The 20,899-nt window shown below is 45.7% G+C and overlaps 1 protein-coding gene across 4 annotated transcripts; it reads right to left on the bottom strand.

Annotated features, from left to right (window-relative positions):
* Positions 1–1,518: 1,518 nt before the first annotated feature.
* Positions 1,519–18,295, bottom strand: prrc2a (proline-rich coiled-coil 2A). Of its 4 annotated transcripts, none has more exons than XM_076106173.1 (17): positions 18,187–18,295; positions 15,014–15,165; positions 13,735–13,912; positions 13,471–13,567; positions 13,213–13,294; positions 12,948–13,091; positions 12,145–12,380; positions 11,222–11,310; positions 10,922–11,073; positions 10,428–10,518; positions 10,106–10,292; positions 9,816–9,908; positions 9,047–9,602; positions 8,664–8,920; positions 8,080–8,449; positions 7,658–7,880; positions 1,519–7,370 (listed from the first exon to the last, which is right to left on the bottom strand). In XM_076106173.1, exons 2-17 carry the CDS (start codon positions 15,126–15,128, stop codon positions 4,277–4,279), a joined length of 5,964 nt encoding a protein of 1,987 aa, XP_075962288.1. In that variant the 5' UTR covers positions 15,129–15,165; positions 18,187–18,295; the 3' UTR covers positions 1,519–4,276. The 4 variants fall into 4 exon arrangements, with proteins under 4 accessions (XP_075962288.1, XP_075962287.1, XP_075962289.1 ...); XM_076106172.1 differs by lacking the exon at positions 18,187–18,295 and adding an exon at positions 17,991–18,144; XM_076106174.1 differs by lacking the exon at positions 18,187–18,295 and adding an exon at positions 17,991–18,144 and having other exon boundaries at positions 8,664–8,917.
* Between the last annotated feature and the right edge of the window lie 2,604 nt (positions 18,296–20,899).

The following is a 20,899-nucleotide window of genomic DNA, read 5'->3' as shown; positions in this document are numbered from 1 at the left end:
AGGAAAAGTACAGCTTTAAAAGTTACCCCTTCAGGGTTTGGTGTGTTCAAGTGCCTGTAGGAATATTCAACATCAGGCAAGTAAGAGTCAGTTGTCAAAAGGGGAACATTTGTAAGCTACTAAATTCACATAATATTAACAACGTCCAGATTTGCTTATTAGCTGTCACACAGGTCAGATTTTATGTCAATGCACGTATGAACACCTTTCTGACTGTTTCACTGCGGTCACAACCTAAAGCACACAAACACATCCACACTTCCTCACAAACCTGCAGGAAGGTGTCGGATTTTCAATGAATGCAGCCCACTATGAAAATGAATCCCATTAAAAATTGAAACAACCTCCATATTAAACCACTGGGTCCTCTTATAGATTTGAAGAAGATACCATGACACTAGCCTTTGTTAAGATGGTGACACGCCTATAAGTGATTATATTTGTTGCCACATGCTAAACATTATTCCACTTCTTCTTAAATGGGAAGTTAGCAGATTTCTGATGTGGTTTGTGGAAACTTTACATGTCTACCGAATTGTATTTCCTCAAAAAATAAACTTCAGGTTAATAGATTATAAGAATCCTTTCCTGGAGAACATAGATTCAACTATTAACTTTCATTACTATCAATATATCCGGCAGGAGGATCATGCCATCACTCCTGCATCCGTTAGTGTGTGTGCACCTCTGTGTCTGTCCGCGGCTTAACTCTCATTCCGCTGCAGCAAACGGTATCATATTTTGGGTGGCCAGTTACGTCTGCATGCTCATGGACCTCTTGTGTTTGCGGTGACTCACACTTTCTCAAAACACCTTTTATCTGTTGTTTTATACTTCCAGCGATTGCCTGCTGACTCTGCACTCACTACTCTTAAGGGGGTAAAGGCCGCCAGTGATACCACAGCTGGGTGCATCTCCGACCCTCCCACGGCGGGGGAGGGGGGGGGGGGGGGGGGGGTGTCTAACAGATTGCGTTGTGTTTGGGTAACAGCTAACAGAACTACCAGTCCACACACTGCTGTGCACCTGTGCTTGAGGCACAGTGGGGGAAACAGTTTGCTCACTTTCATTGTTTTGGACGGTGTGTTTGGCTGAACACTTACACAACTACCAGCACACACACTGCTGTACTTCGCAGCAGCTCAGCTTGGTGAGGTTAATCTTGTTTTTGGCAAGATTGTACGAAGTGTATTATGAGGCAACCTTGAGCTGCTTGCCTCCATCGGCGCTTGTTTTCAGTTGGAGTAAAGTGTGTTTTTAGTGACTTAAAAGCCCATCAGTTGTGTACATCACCGGTTTAGTTGGCTAACTTTTGTTTTGCTTAACCGCTAACAGTTGCATTCCTATGAGGCCGGCTCAGTGGTATAGTTCACTGACACACCTACATAGCATTAAACCATCATTATTAGTTACACCTATTTTCCTGCAATGACATGTCAAAACATGTGCAGTGAAAAAGGTATTTCACCGTGCTCAAGTTTTTTTCACAATATTCCAAGAATGAGACATGCCATTACATTTTTCATTAAATCAAAAGTAGTTTATTTAACTTTGCCTTCTCTGTATAACTTTATTATAATAAGACACTTCTCTGCTTGTACATTGCTCCCTTGAACTAAAAATGGCAACATTTGTTTGTGGGAATGTAAGTTGGGGTAGATAAAACTTAGATACATACCAATATACATACATGTGTGTATATTACGGTTCCATTAATAAAACCATAAATGGTAAAAAAAAAAAAAAAATGAATCACTCCAGGTACCTCGGTAATGTTGGAAACAGTACAATCTTTGAGTATTTCTTTCCTGGAATACACTACTTTTGTTTTTCTTTTAACATGGGTACATAAAATAATACGCACATCAACATTAAGAGTTAAGGAGGGATGAAGGACTCTTTGAGCCAGTGTTAAGTGTATCAATGTATAAACCGGTAACGGGCAAGGCAAGCTGCACCCATGGGTGTGTGTTCATGCCTAGGAGTGAGAAAAATAAAATATGTCCAACTTCACTTGCCTGCAGAAGAATGTAGGATTAAATTACACACAAAGAAAAAAAAAAAAAACCAGGTGAGGTTGTCCACTGCATGTTATTCATTTGGATGAACATATACACACAGCTGAATGTATACATGTGGATGTATTTAAGAAACAGTAGATTTGTCTTAATGATATTGGTTAAATCAAGTGTGGGCAAACAAGGCAGAAAGTGCTCGCCATTCATGTTAACCCCTCTGGTCCCCCACCCCCTTTCCCCGAGTAATTACACAAACACCAGAAAACGCACACATGCCGCACACACACACACACGCACACACACACAAATCAAATTCCCTGCTCACAACATCCCAGAGACGATCTTCCAACTGTTTTCAGTATACAAACACAAACCCCAACTTACAGCAGTGAAAGAATTGATGCAGGTGTATATATCGCTTTTTTTTTTTTAGTTCACCTTGGATGTCTCCGTGTGCCATTTGTACATCTTTTTATGTATGATACAAACTATGTTTACAAGTGCGACCCTAACATCAATCCAGTATTTTTCTCAACACTCCAGGTCGGCATTATTTGTTGCGAGTGAAAATCTTGGAAACCGTGTCAACTGTAAGAAGGAGACTCGCGTGACAGCATTGTCCTGAATTCAATTAGTTTGGGCTTGTGGTTGAAACAGCCATTCCGAGAACACGCACGTTGAAAAAAATACTGCCTCAGACAAGGAGCTCTTGGTAGTAGTCCTTTCTTGGTGTGAGGAGTCTCCACAAGAGCACAGAGGGGTGGGGTATAACGGTACAATACTCGGGCTGGCTCTGTACTCTGGGCCCAGACAGAGTACCTGTCCTGTTGCATCACATGGAACTTGCACACACACACACCCCAAAAAAAAAAAAAAAAAAAAAAAAAAAAAAAAAAAAAAACAGCAACCGTGGGTTTTTGTTATACTACAAGGAGTGCTTATTAGAACATATTCAAATACCTATTGAAGCATAAACAATTTTTATGAAAGTCAAACTTTTCTTTATTCTATCATGACCTACATGTTTATTTAACTTTTTTTTTTTTACCTCTTACAAGAGTGATAGTTATTTCATCCTCTGAGAGAAAAAACAAAAAACACCAGTATTCCTATAAAAACGGAAGTCACTGAGGAAATAATGGATGTTAAAATAAAGCCATTAAGCTAGCAATACAGTCTTCATGGGGCAAAGAAAGCTCACGCATGACATAATAAAACTTGGGGAAACTTTTGAGTTATGCAGAACTTCTGCGGGTAAGGACGATGCTACAATGAGGCAGAAAAAAAGCCTTTATTTCCTAAAAAGGACCAACCAATAGCTAATGAAGCAGGTCAACACTGTTGAGCACTGAGCAGGAGTACTTCAATGGGTCCCATCACTCACAGTAATCAGAGAAATAGTTTTTAGGAAACCAAAAAGTCAGTAAAAGGAGGAATTAGGGAATTTAGATAAAAAAGGTATTTTAATGACCTGCTTTTTAGAAGAAAAAAAACAAAAAAAAAACACACCCCCCTAACATTTCATAGAGGCTGAAACTTAACACCGAAAAAAAATAATTGACACAGAAAACAAAACATGTTATGGTACATCATTCTTGTTAAAAGATGAAGCTGCACTCTCTCCCTTTGTGAGGGAAGTAATGCAGAACTGCACTACCTAATACCACCCAAGGCCAAAGTGTGGTAGAAATATACACAGGTACATAAATATAAAAATTTGCCCAATCCAAACATTTTTGCCAATTTAAACGTTTTCATTTTGCAACCACATGACTGCATGTGTTTGTACAGATGTCATATTTGTGCTTGTATATGTGAGTGTGAGTGTGTGTGTGTGTGGAGCTTTGTGTGAATGTCCTCTGACAAAACAACGTGCACCATTTGCAGAACCACATGCTTGTCAAATCCAACTGGGGTGAAATTCTTGAGGGAGGGAGGAAGGAAGGAAGGAAGGAAGGAAGGAAGGAAGGAAGGGAGGAAGGGAGGAGGTACAACTGAACGGAGAGCAAGACAGAACAAACGGAGAAATTTACAATAACGGACGGTAGATAGATTGATGCAAAGGAAAGACATGACCGAGGTAGGGGGGTGAGGGGGCTAAAGTGAGTTTGAATACCATCTCCATATACTGTACAATGCACTAATATGCTTCGGGATGCCAACAGGTAAGCCATGAAGTAATTATCAAAAAGGGATTAGATGTAAGAGGGTGGTTTTAATGTGGGTGGGGTTCATCTGAAATGTTTTGAAATATTTCATCACTTCCTATTTTTCGGGGAGGGCCAGTTGCCACGCCGGTCCCCGCGGTTGCCACCTCCATTACCAGGCCCGCCAGAGCCGCCGCCACCGGACGGCCCTCGTGGGCCTCTTCCTCCCCCTCCACCCCCTCCACCTCCTCCAGGGTTGACCCTCCGGTTCTGTCGTTCCATGCCAGGACGCTGGCTTGAGAAGCTTCTTTTATTCGCCAAGGGCTCCTTTCCCGCCATGTCACGGTCGACCGCACCTACGCCTCCGCCACCGCCTCCACCCCTTCCCAGGTGGTGGGGATGGTGAGAAGAATAGGATTTACCTCCTCCTCCTCCCTCCCTGTCTCTGAACTCTGTGAAGTCGCTGCTCTCGGAGGCGGTCTCCCACTCCTCGTTGGCCTGGTCCGAGTTCTGGTTGGTGAAGTCGGGGGACTTTGCTCCATGGCTGTGGTGGTGCTGGGGGTGGGTCTGCCCAGCGTTGCCCTGGTTGTAGTGGTGATGGTGGTGACTATTTGCATTGTTAAGATGCCCGCCCCCACTGTTATTGTTGGCTGTTAGTGTGGTGCTGTGGTTAGCATTTTGGGGATTGCCTGTCACAGGAGCAGAGACGGGGGCTCCGTTACTGTCCTGAACTGAATTCAGGGCAGGAGAGGAGGGCCTTCCTCCCCCGATGACCCCCACTCCTCCGTTGATTCGTGCGGCATTCTCTCGCTCCTTCAGTCTCCGGAAGCGGGGGGGCTTATCCTGCTGATGCTGGGATCGCCCGTGGCGGCGACGTCTAGGTGGTCGCTCAAACCCGCTGGGAGGGAACCCACGGTTAGTGGGAAGAGGGAGTGCATTTGGCCCTCCAGAGTTTGGTGTCGGGTTGGTCGAAGCTTGCTGGGTCACAACTCCTCCATTTTCAGTGGAAGCTGCGGAGGCAGGAGCTGCAGCGGGCAAAGATGGCTGAGGGGGATTGGACCCCTGACTTTGAGTTTGACTTGCATCAGCCATCTTGTCTTTCTTCTCTCCTCCATTTCCTCCCCTGCCAAAGTCTTTGGGCCCAGAGGTTTGTGGCGGGCCTTGCTGCTTTCGAGCTGAGGCCGATGACTTGGAGGACCCACTGTGAGATGCTGAGCTGGGTCCAGCCCGGTGTCCACCAGGTGGTCCTCCAACATTGCCACCACTTCTGTACATGTTTCCTCCTCCACTACCTCCACCCCTTCCTCTCCTAGAGGGTACACCCCTGGGAGTGAAGACCCGGGCCTGGGAACCTCTAGAAGATGCTGATGACATGTTGCCGCCGCCAGTGGCATTGGCATTATCAGAGCAATTCTTGGTGTTGGGTTTCTGGTGGTCTTCCTTGTCTGAGGGACCAAGGTCACTTGCACCACTCTCACTGCCGGTCTCTGAACCTCTCTCCCTCCTTCTCTTAGGGATCTCCTCGTACTCTGAACCCTCACTGCGGGTTTCACTTCGGTTCCTGGCCCTGGCTGGGTTATGCTGGGACCGATCCTGACCATGCCTGCCACTGGCTCCCTCGCCCTTGGACTCATGGTGGTGGCCACCGCCAACAGATGGGCGGTAGTCTCTGCCGCTCCTGCCACCCATTCGGCCCCGACTGCCACCGGTGGGGCCAGCAGCTGCGGTGTAGGTGCCACGGAAACCACGGCCACGCCCATAGAACTCTCCCCCTCGTCCACGACTGGCTCTGCTGCCTTTGGCAGGTACTCCATGGTGGTGGGAGGGGCCCCCTCCTCTCTCAAAGGAGCGGTCCCTGTCTCTCCTGGAGGAGGACCCTGAAAATCCTGAAGAAGTGGCGTCTACATCTTTGGGCCCTCTCCCAGACCCGCCCCCGCCTCCTCCTGTGGATCGTTCTTTTCCTGCATTCCTGGGTTTGGCTGTCTGGGCCGGTTCATCTTTAGATGGAGCTGATGGGTTCTGGGAGGTGGAGGAGGCTTCCTGCTTCATGGAGGTGTGTTGGCCACCATCTTTCTCTTTATCTTTCCCAAAGCTTGTTTTTTCTCCTCCATCAGCTTCCCCTCCGTCTCTCTTAATCTCCTTAAGCACTGGCTTCTTAATGGGGCCAGCCCTTCTGTTGGCGTTGCTGCCTCCTGACTGGTGGGAGGGTTTGTGGTCTGATGGAGTGTTGGAGGAGTCCTCCCCTCCACGAGAGTTGTTTCCACCTCCTGTATTAGCCCTCCTACCATGAGAGGACCCCCCACCCGTATTGCTGCTGCCAGGCCGTGGGCCCCACTGGGTCTCGGTCTTGTGCTCCCGCCCCCCTCTTTGGTTTGATTTGGGATGAGGGTGCTGCTGCTGCTGCTGCTGAGGCTGAGAATGACTGCCATGTTGAGAAGGAGGTGGGCTAGCGGTCATGGCGGAATGGGGAGCATACGCCGGGCCCGTTTTCTCCTGTTTCACATGGCTGCTACTGCTAGCACTGCCACTGTTGCCTCTTTCACCATGACTGTGCCCGACACCAGCTTCACTCTCTCTCTGGGATGGGTGATGATGCAGGGCAACTTTGACATTGCCATCTTCCCTGGCAGAAGAGGAGGAGGAGGAAGAGCAGGAGGATGAGAGTGAAGGTTGGTGGGTTGCAGGAGAAGAGTCTGTCTTCTTAGCAGGGGCCTCAACAACTCTGTCTCGGGTGTTCTCTGGCTTGTGTGGGTGGAGAGAGAAGTGAGGCTGCGGAGGATGGTGGCCGTGATGGTGATGGAGATGAGAGTTGCTCTCAACAGGGGGGTGATCGGCACGACCGTTGCGATCGTAGTGAGGGTGTGGGCCTCCCCATATCTGTCCCTGCTGAGACCCTCGAGGAGGACCTTCATCCTGGTGGGTGTAGCTATGCGGCTGATTTCCCCTCTCCCCCCTCTGCTGCTGCTGCTGCTGGTGGTGGGGATGCATCCTTGCACCCTGGTCAGGATGCATCCTTGCACCCTGGTCAGGGAAGTTGTTAAAGTTGCCTCGCCCACTCATGTAGTGATGAGGGTGGCCGCCTCCCTGGGCCCCAACTTGAGTTCCGACTGGAGGTGGAGTCTGATTGGATGTCCCAGAGGTGGCGCTGGGCTGCTGGACGGGTCCCAATCCACCCTCTCGCATGCGGTGTGGAGGAGTGTCACTCCTAAGATATAGAACGTAGAAAGAATACTCAATTAATCCATCAAATTAAAAGGGTCACTTCACCCATATTACAAAATAACTTGTTGTCCCTTATCATTTGAGTATTTGGAGCATATGCATTATGTAGAGGTTGGACACAGTATTATATACACATGTACAATCTAAAGCAATCCAATTTAACAGCCCTGAAATAAATACCAACTTTGGAAAACTTTTACCTTGTTCTCAGTACATACAGTAGAATGTGTTGAACTTAAATCTCCCGCAAACTGACTTGTATATCCATACCTGGGCCCTTTGGCCACATCGTCATCCTCCAAAGCCTGCTTCTGCCTGAGGGGTGATGTTAGCCCCCGGCCCTCCCCTCCGCCAGGGAATACCTCCTGCCCCCAGGCCATCTTAGGATCCATAGGGGGGGTCCCACGGTGAGGGTGGCCTGAGTGCTGTTGCTGCCTGTCAAAGGGGTCTGAACCAGATCCCCCCGAATCAGACCGCTCACGCCCAATAAGCCCTGTAGTAGTGAAGAATTACTTTTAAAGAAAATATCCACACAGATACCGACAACAAAACAAGACATTTGTGGGACTATGCAGTCATCACTTCAGCCTGCGTGCTACTGCACCAACATCTGAACTTGAACAGTGAAGTTTTGATTGTAAGATCTTCAACGCATTTCATTAGACCTAAGTAATAATGTCACATCCACTCACCTGATGGGTGCATGCCTGCTGAATAGTAGTCCATAGGCGGAGGGCGGCCCTGCATCATGCGGGGGTCCATGTAGGGCATCATCATCCAGCGAGGGTCGAAATTCATTGGCAGTGGTGGGGGTCGGACCATATTGCTGGGTTGATACATGGGTCCACCTTGCTTTGGTCCAGGCCCGGGCTGGGGTGTTGGACCTGGTGAAGGACCCTGTGGAGGCTGGGGGGACAGCTGGCTCTGTGAAGCCTGGTTGTGCTGCTGCTGCTGCTGTTGTTGTTGTTGTTGTTGTTGCTGCTGCTGCTGCTGCTGCTGCTGCTGTTGCTGTTGCTGCTGTTGTTGTTGCTGCCACTGCTGCTGCTGCTTCAGGAGCTGCTCCTAAAGAGAAATAAACAGAAAACATAGCACCCAGGATGTTAAAGAACAGAAATATCAGACATATTTAAAAAGGCATGCCAGCAAAAGACGTAGCTGCGGTGGTTATTTTTGTATCTGTATAAAACATAGCTCATCGAGAGGGATATATTTCAAACTCATCTAGAATGCAAAAAACATTCAAGCAATACCTGTACAGACAAATATATATCCTAACCTGCTGCTGCCTCTGAAATCGAGGTGGAAGAGACTTCTGGTACTTTGAGTAACCCTGACCAGGAGGACCACTGGCTTGACGTCCTGCTCCCCCTCCAATGTTCTCAATCTTCACTGGGTCGACTCCTCTTTCACCTCCACTTCCTGCACGAATGTGCGGTGTGCCCATGGCCTCTTCCTTATTCTCTCCTGGTAAAGGTACCTCCAGCGTAGGCTGCTGTGGCTGTGACACGGCCGGCTGGGGACACTGTTGGCCTTCTGAACCAAGAGAAGGTTGTAGGGTTGAATCAAAGCTCATTATCAAGACACGGAAGCTTTATTTGAAGTGCCATATTAAAACACACCATGTCCGTGATCCAAACGATTCAGACCTGAGAAACTCACCTGCACTGGAGTCATAGCTACTGTTGCTGCTGGCTCGCTGTCGGTCACCGACTCCAGGACTGGACCCCGGCTGGAGAACCAGCGGTGGAGACTCTTCAGGGTCCACACAGGGGGATGGGGGCTGGCTGATGTTGGGGGAGGAGGCAGAGGCTGAAATAGATGGACTAGGGCTGCCTGCTGTGGCAGCTGCAGAGTTTCCATCCGGGCTGGGGCTTTTACAGCCGCTGCTACCACCACCTCCTACGTTGCTGCCCTGCTGCTGTTGCTGCTTCTCATCCAGCCTCTTTAGTTTCTCTGCGCAGGCTGCGCGCCTCTCTTCCTCCATCCTCCGCTCTTCCTCCTCGCGGCGGCGGCGAGCTCGCTCCACAGCGGCAGAGATCTCGGTGGAGGACTGCTTCCTGCGCTGACGCCAGGTCTCATCCTCATCATTCTCCTGGGGTCCAGGGACCAGTAGGCCCGGCTGGGCAGGAGGAGAGGGGCCTCCTGGTGCTGGCTGAAGCTGGCTGGGGACAGGTTTCGCCGGGCCTTGAGAGGCACCCTGATTTTGGGGCCGGTCCTGAACAGTTGGAAAACAGGATTGCGTCATAATGCAGCTTTCAACTCTCTAGATGACATCACGGCAATCACGGAAAAATGTTCAACGAATGATTGCGTCAACCGAAAACAAAACTCAGTAGGCAAAAAAGCGAACTTAAAACTAAAGACCCGTGGCGGTGGATGAGATAATGATAGAAATGATTCGTCTATGAGGCGCTACCCAGATGGCTACCTGTCGGTAAAAGGAGTAAGGCCCTTGTCCAAGGAGCGGCCCTGGTGGGGGGGAGGACTGCTCCCGGGGGCCACCCAATCCAGGCCTGCGCCCCTGTATACAGGCAGACACAGTTAGCCATGCTCCACCACAGTACTCTACACTGACAAAAACACGCATGCACATACACATCTCTGCCCACAAGTAAGTCTTTGTCCAAATTGTCTTGTAAATTTGGATGGCACATCTTTTCACAGCTTGAGCGTGGCCCGTCTTAGGCAACACCCTGTTGCTACTGGTTAGGACGCTACCTGGTAGTTGGCTGGTGCTCCCTGGCCCCCCCAGCCGCTGCCTCCCTCCTCGGCCCATCCTGGCTTGCTGGAGGGTTGGGGGCCATTGTCAGCATTAGAGGGAGGAGTGCGGCGGGTGTCTCCGCCGCTGTCCGAGGCTCGAGAGCGAGAGGCTGCAGCGGGGGCATCCTGGGACCTCTGCTGCTCACTGAGGACAAGACAAACTTTTGTCAAACTAATTATAGTAGCTTGTATAATATAATCCCATTTATGCCAAAAAAACAACAACACAGTATCGTCATAATCTGAAGTGATCTCATGCTGAATCTACTTGGTCACATACTTGCTCTCGGTTCTCTCCTCTTCCCCCTCTTCATCTCCTTCATCATCACTGAACTTCAACTTGGCGGAGTAATCAATCTCCTCATGAGCCCCTGTTAAGCAAAAAACAACAACATCAGATCCTTGTTTACACCAAACACCCTGCACATTATTCATCATCCTTTACTTTGATAGACCCGATCCTCCAACCTCTCCTCCTCCTGAGCCGATCGTAGTGACTGACTCTGCTTCAATCAGCAGGAAATATGATAAGCAGAATCATCTGCAACGTTAGAAAGCATCAATCTGACTCGCTACGCCTTCACCTCATTAATCATTTAGACTGAAAATGTTCCACTCGTAAACACAAATACAATTTCTGTTCCGTCTTACATCCGATACATTAAACAGAACAAAGATTTAAAAAAAATAAAATGTCTTAACTGTGTTTTGTACATCAAATGTACATCAGATTTACATGTTATTTCATATCTGTGAAGCAGCTTGTTGATTTACCTGCCCAGCCCTCATCTCCATCATGGTCCAGCTCGTCTAACTCCTTCAGGTCATCCTGCTTTAGGATAGGTGGTCGCTTCACAACCTCTCCCCCTACATCACGTGGGCCGCCCTGAGACCTGCCGTCAGGACCACCCTGTCCACGAGAGAACCTGAAAGAGCGGAGGAGGTAAGTGGTATGTCGAAAGGTACAAAAATGTGCCCGCACAAACGGCAGGAAAGATGGAATTCACCAGGTGAAAAAACTGAAATAAAGTAGCCCAACGCGAGCCTTACAATTGGTACTGGCAAGAAACATACCTTGGAGGAGGCCCTTCCCCGGGTGCCGGGTACCTGAAGGGCCCCTGAGGGCCATAAGGAGCCGGGAAGGGCAGGTAGGGAGGATACATCTATAAAAAAAAAAAAGATTCAGATAAAATTATCTATTTATGTAATCAGGGGAGCTGAAACATGCATGTTTTGGCATTGGTAGCAGACAATTATTTAATTAAAAACCACCGTGCGCAAAATCAGATTGTAAAAAGTTGTTGAAACCACAGATTCGACAAATTAATTTTCATAATTTCTACCCAGCCATCTCGTTGGCAAGCCGCCATGTTGGAGTGACGTTTCGGCAGATGATGAGGAACAAAATCGCAGCGACAGTAAATAGTGTTAATCCTACAGTTATAAAAACATGATCCCAGACACAAAGACGTATTCAAAAGAAGAAATTCTAAAACTGGAGGAGGACCACGGGAAAAGCTGGAAGACACTTCAGAGATGGTGCTGAGGATATACGGTGGGCAGTCGCCTCTGTTTTGAGGGATTAACGGTGTACGGGACCTCGAATGGAACAGGTTAACATACTGCAACATGAAGGTGCTCTTGTCGTAGATATACAAGGGAGCTTCTTCTTTCTTTTGAATGCTTACATCTGTCATGTTTGCTATATAGTTGTTGAGTGGCAATCCAATTAGCAACTCAGTTTAACTTGGTTGACTGCTTCATTAGTTGCTGTGGTAGTCTATTGCCTTTGACGTATGCACGAATCATAATAAAATAACAAATGTCATGAAAAGAAAGTGCAGCACTGGCCAATTCTGCACACCATCTGCGGACAAATGTCAAATATATATGAGCCCTGCAAATGCACTGCAGAAAACCAAGATACAGTAAATTTAATTAAAAACAATAGTAGAACATTGCCTGAAACCAAACAGGAAAACAAGAGGAAAACTTACGAAGGGAGGCATGATCCCTCGGTATTGGGGGAACCCAGGCCCCACAGGTGGCTGGGGCAAGGCGGGGCTGCCTGCGGGAGGGTTCCTAGGTGGCCCGTGGGACTGAGAATTTGGAGGGGCGACCCCAGCTGCCCCATCCATCAGCAGAGCCCCAGCAGTGCCACCCTCCACTGCCCCCTCCCCAGACAGGGTGGGCGCCAGGGCGCGGCTCCCACCGTCCCGCCAATTTGTAACGTCTGAGGACAGTGAACACAGGAGAGGACAGAGTGGTCAGTATGCTTCAAAGGCTTTTTTTAATGCAATACGGTCAGATATGCAAAACCATTACTTTAGAACGATAACACGTCCTTTCAAATAAGCCGCCGTATCTGGAATACTAAAAAATAGGAATGGATTGAAGTTTTCATTTCATATTACTTTCAGTTAATTAATTGGGACATTTTTTATTGACTCATTCCCCAATTCAATTTGGTGTTGGCAAGCGCATACCAACCAAAGCATAAAAAAAAATACAAAATTTGTACACTCATGTTGTGCATTTGCAACAATACAAGCCAAATGAATAACAGGAAAAAAGCTCACTGACTATTTGCTCAGCTGTCCCATTAACAGAATGAGCTGAACCACCCCTAAAAACAGGATAATGTCTACATAATTATAAAGTGTAATTTAGATTTTCTTATGCAAATGGCTAACAGCAGACTAATTGCACATGACTCCTGTAAACGAAGTTTTCCCACCACGACTGATTTCCTTAAATGACTAGTTGATCAGTTATTGGAGAATAGGTGGGCATCACTCACTCTGGGGGCGGAGGCTTGGTCCGGGCCCATACCACTGATCTGCAGTGACCTGTTCTCTGCCAGCTTTGTCCTGGTCGCCAGCCGCCTGCAGGGTGGGAAATTCCTCGCGAGAGAATGGCGACGGTAGGTTTAATGCCTTTCCACCTGTAGAAAGGGAAGACACAGTGTGATGTTTTTTTGTTTTTTTTTAAAGAGAGGGCCATGCGTAAGGAAAAGCTTATTTCAGTACATTTCTTATGAGACATACACAAAAAGTAAGACTCACCATCCCCTTGTGTTCCATGTGTAACACTGGCCTGTGCCCAGGACCTTGCCCCTACGGCCTGGGTTGAAGCCGCGGCCTGAACCTGAGAGGAGGGGCGGGCGGGCGGGCACGCACACACACACGCACACGCACACACACACACACACACAAAGAGACAAACACCATATGATACATGTCAACTATGGCCAAGATAAATTATCTCCATTATCAACTATCAAGAGTGCGACTTTGCGTTCATTTCACTGGCACGGCCTGTACCTCTGAAGCTGGAGGGGTTCTCGGGCGGGTCGGTGCAGGTGTCGGTGAAGCCACAGGCTGCTGCGATTCCGGCTGCGGTGCTGACGATGCATCGGTACTTAGAGAAAGAAAAAAAAGTCACAAACGGGAGATATTAGACAAAATAGCCTCAGCGAAAGGAAAACCGTAAAGTGATTTTACCCTCAACCAATTGTAGTAACTTTAACAAGTAAAAGTTAAAAATCGGTGTGATTGATTTGAATTCTAAAGATGGGGGTTATTTACCTCTTTGGGTCCACTTGTTCCTGTTTGCTTGCCCATCCTGTACCGTCTTTGGGAACGAGCGAGACGTTGGGATCGTTGCCTTTGTTCTCTGCCTTCAGACTGGGCAGGTTGGCAGGGGGTGGCATACGCCGTGCGGAGGCAACTTTACCAAGAGACTGCAGGCCATGGCGGGGGGGAACTGATATGGGGAAGAGAAAGGAGGTCATTAGCACAGATGGACCCCTGAAACCTGACACCAATTAAATCTTCTGGGTGTAAGGAGGTTTACTGATGACAGGGACGGCGTTTGCGTGATACACAATTAGGATGCTGAACAACCAACAAGGCTAGAGGCTTGGTAGTTCCAGTCTGGTGATTCTGATGAATATGGATTATTAAAAAAATCCTGTAGATGTTATTAAAACCCTTCAGCAAACCCACTTCAATTAGAGTTTATGGAGAAGTATTAGGAAATTGATGCTCACAGAAGCATGGAAAAGCCTTCAGATTGGGAAAAGTGAAGCTGTGCTGAATATCAATCCCTCATTTGTTTCCTTGAGGCTCTGAGAAACCGCAGCAGTGCATGGCTTCACGATGTAGGAGGAGGAAGTCTATAGTTTGGAAACGGGGACAGCTGCTTGGATCAAGTGGGGAGCTTCTGAATAAAACATCGACTGGGGACTCAGCACAGAAGTCAAACAGCGTCCACAAGTAAGCCTCTGTCTCAGTGGCTCCCAGGCTCCAGTGACATGTCAAGGCCTGAGAGCCAGTCACCTTCCAGACAGGGCATGACTCATTTGTATAGGTCTACAGATGAGAAACATTCTAATAGATAGTGTTATATTTTCTCTCTAAGAGAGACAGGTCTAAAGGCCCTGAATAATATTAACAGCATCAGCAAAACCAGTTTGGTAGGCAGTTGAGAGATGCAGCACATCGTCCGTTTCCTGTATTGGAAATCAGCACCAGAGCTTTTAGGGAGACAGCGAGCTACTGCATCAAAGTTGCGGTACTTGGTGTCAGGAGACAACACAGCACAGACAGGCACTTTTAATCACACAGCCTACGGGTAAATCCAACTGTGCGGAGCAGATCAGTTTCTTAAGCCCCGCTCTGATTAATTACAAAACACGTCGCACATCTCGTGACAAAACAAAACAAAAGTGGCAGAATGTAAACGGAGCCTGAGAGGCAAGCGATATTGAAAACGAATTCCCCGGGTAGAAAGACATAAAGGACGATTCAGTACAGTGGATGTATGATAATGACAGCTTGGACATGACAGAACCAAGATACTCACCAACAGGCTTTTGTGTTTCAAGGCTCTTTCCTTTGTATGTATCAAACAGGTTGAGAGACGCATACTTGGTTTTGCCTTCCTTCCCCTTTGCAGTTTGCCCAGAGCGCTCTGACATTGCGCTGTCCGCTCATTGAGTATGGTGAGCCCTGAGACTGGGGAGGGGAGAGACAGAGAGTGAGAGGTTTGACACCAGCTGTACACAGAAAGTGAGAGTAAAAGTACTGATTGTACAAGCTGGCATTCAAAACAACAAGCAAAACAGAAACTATCTCACGAATCAAAATATCCTCAACGTATGTGATGTGATCCCCTTCAGATTCAGATAAGGGATTGGACAGCTGGATTTGTGTGGTAAAATTAAGCAGTCAATTAAGAACTTACAATAGAAATGACATTTTTTTAGTCCTCTGTCTCACAGAAGAGATATTCCTCCATTTCAACATATTATCTATTCACAAAACAGATATGTGGCATTACACAATTGTTTGTTCCACACTGATGCTTTTTCTCTTGTGCACCACAAATTTTCTGTTGATCATTGTGCACCTCAATTATGTAAATGTACAATTTAAATAGAAGAAAAAAATAGAAAAAACACCTTTTAATGCCTAGATACTTAAAACATTTACCAGTTTAGTTTGGGCTGGCAATTCAAGGGATTTTAAAAGTTCAACAACTTAACCAATATGTGGTTAAATTACACGGCTGGAGAATGATCTGTTCTGCAAAATAAACAAATAAACGTATCAAAATAGAATAGTTACGTTAAGCCCAGTCAATGACTACATAAAAGCCATTTTCTTATTTGGCTGTTATAGATTCAGCACCATTTATTTTGCTCCACCCATGCTGCTTGCACTGTTGACCTACTGCTGTACAGTCCTGACAGCCCAATTCTTACTGATACACAATGAAAAGTGTGTTAGGGTTCTCGTGGCGGTTACACCGACATTTGTGCAGCTTTTCAAAGATAAATTTCTGGTTCCGCACCAGCTTTTATACGAGGTGCAAAACTGGAACAGTACTGGAGGTACTTAAGCATCCTCTTCCTAACACAAATTTCAGCTCGGAGAGGTTCATCAGCATAAATGCAGTTTAATGCAAACAGACCCAGTGCAGTGCATAAATACACACCTCATCACAGGAAACTCTGTACAAAAAAAGAGGGGACAAACTGAGCCATGGTCTCTATGGCAGCACATTATAAATTATATTCTTCTATGCCTTTCCTTGGCTCCATGGCAACTGCCAGGCCTTTAACTTGAACTGATTTTACTGCACATCAATGAAACACAGAGATGACATCTGTCCAACTCGGAGGGATTTGGCTGAATCCAGCAGGTTAAACAGCTGACCCCCCCCCCCCCCCCCCCCACTCCACCCAACTCCCATTAGGAACAATTACTGAGAACAGATGATTCTCATCGGATTATTATGCAACAAATAACATTAGTAATTACATTCACTTGCTTTGAAAGGAAGTGGTGACATGATGTGAGACAATCCATGTGGTCCATGACCATATTTTAGAGCTGAATTACAAGTCTAACTTGATAGATAGATGCAACAAGGCTCACACCAGCAATGTGATGAACCGTGGTGTGACTGTGTTTAGCCAAACCAGCAGATTCAAAGCATCCCAATGTTAAGGAATACCAAAAGACTCGAATGTAAAGCAAACTACATTTCACTGCGCACTGATAATCCTCATATTGACAAAACGCAACATGTCTGCAACACGCATATCATTGAGGAAAATAAATGCCTGAAACAACCGACTACCCGACAGCAGCACTGCATTGTGCCCCAATAGCCAGATGAGATTAGAAAATTAGGTCGTGGGATGGCTGGTCAACTAACTACATGGTGTATGGGGATTAACAGCAGCTACACTACCAAGACACAGCTGCAGCAACATATACCACAAAGGGGCCTTGAAAAGCTAAAGCTAACGACAAACACGAGCATATTTCGGGCAAAATCAGATGGTAGTTTCGACAGTAGCAAATGCAATGACCATAAATATGTATAAATAACTGCCGCAGTTTACAAAGATATCTGTATTCCAGTGCTAACGGTGGCTAACACAAGGCCTCCGTGTTCGCGTTGGGAGGGGGACTGCGTTGATGTTTCATAATGTATCTCAACACCTTGCGGTAACATTAGCTTCTTGCTCTTCAACTGTGTGAGGCACTACGTTGTGAATCACACACCTACATCGCAACTGGACGCTTTTTTGGTTGTTGTTACGTTGTTGCTTCTCTGTCGTTCGTATGAGGCAACGGGCAACGTAGAAAAAAAGGATTTTATTGGGAGAACAAAACAAAATGGCGGCATTGACAGGCCCGCTGCATTATAACGTTAATATAACAGGTTGTGTAGCATAACTTAGCTCAAACTAAGTATACTTGCCATCATGAGGCTATCATTAAAACACATTGGCAATATGAGCAAATCCAGCTTTATTTTTCTGAAAAATATACATGGAATATATACACTAACGTCAGTGTATCGTACATTGACAGTATGTTAGCTCAAGCTACACAAGCTTCAGTGTATTCTAGGCTAACGCGTTCAGCTAACATTAGCGTTAGCGACGCACAGCGGGTCGCTGTAGCAAATCAACGTTATTATGTAACGGTGTTTCATCAACGAGCTAACTTAGAGGCCAGTATCGAACATTAATACACGTACAGTTATTCAAAAAAACGATTGCACTCATTGATATGACAAACGCGCTTGCTTACCACTTAGCCACGCTAGGCTAACGGTCTAGACAACCACCTAACATTAGCTAGCTAGCAACAACAACCAAGACCCTGTGCCTTTTTCAAAAAGATAAGACTGTGCTTCCACAAAACATCCTCTCGGATTACGTTAAACTGACTGTGTGTCAAAGGGTAATGGTGATTTCTGCTCAGAATAATGTATCTAATCGGTGTTTGCATGAAACATGCTACATTTTCCGGCCACTGACCTGGTCTTGTCCCGACTTGTCTCGAGGTTGTATCGCAGAATGAGGTTAGCTATGCTATCGCGTAGCTTTCTAGCAAGTGACCCAGCTAGCTAAGCAACGTTATCCTCCTGCATAGTCAAACACACCAGGTCTTTGCAGTATATCGCACCAAACATTACGAGTAGCACTCTATCGATAAAGAAGATATTCGGCTTACTTGCACTGCTTTTCTTTTTTTCCAAAAATAAATGAAAAGGAAGAAAGAAAATTGTAATACTGGACTCGATCCGTCATCTAAAGAGCCGTCAACGGCTACTGGGTAACTTCGTGAGATGGAAGCCGTTTGGGACCTCTAACGTTAGCGTTACAGTAACCTAATTATGTTATTTAAAAAAACCGCTTTGAAATAAAAGTGAATATAACACTTCTCACACCCTAGTGGCGTGAATATTAAGTGTAGACTTTTTGCACCCAACATTTTTATTTATCCACTTTGGACTGCCATAATTACACTGAGATGAAAGATGCTTTACAAACATCAACTTTATATTTTGGCAAGCAAAGAAAAACTTAGTCAAAGGTTGCAGTGAAATATATCTACAACAGAGAGAGAGCATTGTTGTCAAAACGAAGAGGGTATCTCAGGTCACACATATATACAGTAGTGTCTCCTAATAGCTGCTAGAAACTCTTCAAACCCAGCCTGTAATATCACAGATGGGTTCAGTAAAATCAGTGTAAACAGAATCACCACTTCATCTAAGTATGTCGACACGTGAAGGACGTTGTTTCAGGTTCTCCTCAGTTCTCAATGTACTTCCAAACATCGCCAAAGAAAACAGTAGCCTGTAGCCAGACGGTAAGATATACTGTATTTGATGGCTGTTACTAGTTACTTTTCAGATAAAGGTCATGAAACTCAACACATTGGACATAGAGCGAGGTCTGTGTGTGTCCAATGGATGTGGAGATGCCAAAGGGACGAAGCTTTCAGTGAGCTTAAACCTTTAATTAATAAATATTAACCTTTTACAGAGTTCACAAGGTAACCATGAGCAGGACGGCACATGTGTGTTCAGCCTGTCATATTACATTTCCACAGATTTTGTATTTGAACATAAAAACACATGAAATCATAGGATATTTATTTATTTATTCATCAAATATTTAATTTAGTCATTGAAGCTGTTTTGATAAAAACAAGTTCATAGATAATTTGACAATCACGTCTCATTTTGTGAGGAAAGAGCCTGGAAGATGTTCAAATTAGGGATTCAAAAGTATAAAATATATACCCACAATTGTACATCATATTTTTAACAGTGTCATGGTGACGTGATATGTTGCAGCAAAATAGTGTCTCGTTGGTATTTACACCATTTCCAGCCCTTACAGTCTCTATCTCTAACTGTTAACTTTAGGGGGGACATTGGGATTGGGCCTAACTCTCAGACGAGTTTATATCTGCTTCCGGTTTCGCCAGAAGGGATTCAGAATAAAGGAACCAAAACATAAGAAGGCTCTTACAAAATAGAAGCTGGCAGGAAGTGGTTATTTTAGTAGCAAAATAAAGGTTTTTAGGAAATATTCCGCTCATTAACAGTACATTTTAAGAGTCATTGACACTCCCACCAATTACGAGTAAATAATGGAACTGTATACAATTTACATTACTGATAATGACCTTCCATAAACAAGTAAGAAGGTGGAAAACCTTTATAAACTAAGTGAGCTCACAAGCTGTTGGGAGAAAGCATTATGAACCATAGTGGAGTGAGCAGGTTCTGGACTGGTCGCTCAACGTCAGACATCTTGTGGAGACGCTCTCCTTTCTCCACAAGCTTCTCGTCCCCGAGGCAGACATTAACTCTCCTCACGAGTCCGTCTTTTAGTCAGTAGTGGTTTCTGAAACTCTACCCAATCTCCATTGTTGAGGGGCTGAGCTGAGGTGAATCTTGAGCATGTTGCTTTTCTCCACAAAAACAACTGCAGCTGTTAATTCCAATCTTGGAACAGTTGTGAACTTGAGTCTGCCTTTCAGCAGGAAGGGGTCGGATTTCACATCCCATTGAATCCCGAGGGCTCTCTCAGGTGGCAGGTCATCGATTTTGCAGTATGCAAGCCAGCGTGCTTCTCTGGCTATTCTGACCCACAATTCTCTGCCCTGCGAATATATATCAGCAAGAAGGTCAAAGTTCAGGGTGCAATTTAATGAAGAAGTAGCATCTCCCAATTGAACACAACAGTACATACTTTTTAAGGGCAGTCACAATAAGTAGTAAAAGAAAATGTTTGTTAATCTTTGTGGACCTCTTCTCTGGCTGTCTATGATCTCTTAGAAAAGGCTCGATCATTGATGTCAAATGTATACAGCGTGCCGTCTCTTGCCCCTCTTTGGTCATAGCACTGCTCAACAGAATGTGCTTTGTTAGCTGAATAGCCGATGTGCACACATATCAGTACACAGATGTGCACATCCTGTACGCAGTCACATGCCTCCATCATGTCATATGCACACACACATACTACAAACGTGTATAGTCAGCATTGTTTAACACCTCAGAGGATGAGTAAGTTAAGTAACTGTCATTGAGTCTGCATTTCTAGGACACTATACAGTACCTCAGAATCTTAAACCCACTGTTGAAAACAAGGAAGGTAAAATCTTCTCTTACATACGTACATATATTTACTTCAATGAATATAAATATCCTGATAACGTTTGGAATAATCAGCACACTCATTTCTAAAGTAGTTTAAATAAAAGTTCAGTCAGAAAAACAAGCAGTGAAAAGACACTGGTAAAATGAAAAGAATATCATGTCAGTGAAGAATTGATGTAATCACTGATAATTACTTTTCTTTAAAAAGGTCATTGATGGTGTCGTTTTTGCTGTTGCTAAATTATGAATGCCACTGCAAATCCCCAA

Source organism: Anarhichas minor, unplaced genomic scaffold, assembly GCF_050575085.1.
Source record: "Anarhichas minor isolate MPS153535 unplaced genomic scaffold, ASM5057508v1 ptg000033l, whole genome shotgun sequence".
NCBI classification, from domain to species: domain Eukaryota; kingdom Metazoa; phylum Chordata; class Actinopteri; order Perciformes; family Anarhichadidae; genus Anarhichas; species Anarhichas minor.
Note: the sequence above shows the minus strand (reverse complement) of the source record. Positions and strands in the feature narration are given on the sequence as shown.

What these genes read in the sequence shown, in the direction of transcription:
- prrc2a (XM_076106173.1), bottom strand. Translation starts at nt 15,128, where the DNA reads ATGTCAGAGCGCTCTGGGCAAACTGCAAAGGGGAAGGAAGGCAAAACC. An exon ending in GAGGAGAGAACCGAGAGCAA is followed by an intron (nt 10,293 to 10,427) that starts GTATGTGACCAA and finishes TCTTGTCCTCAG; the next exon opens with TGAGCAGCAGAGGTCCCAGG. An exon ending in AGCAGGCATGCACCCATCAG is followed by an intron (nt 7,881 to 8,079) that starts GTGAGTGGATGT and finishes TCACTACTACAG; the next exon opens with GGCTTATTGGGCGTGAGCGG.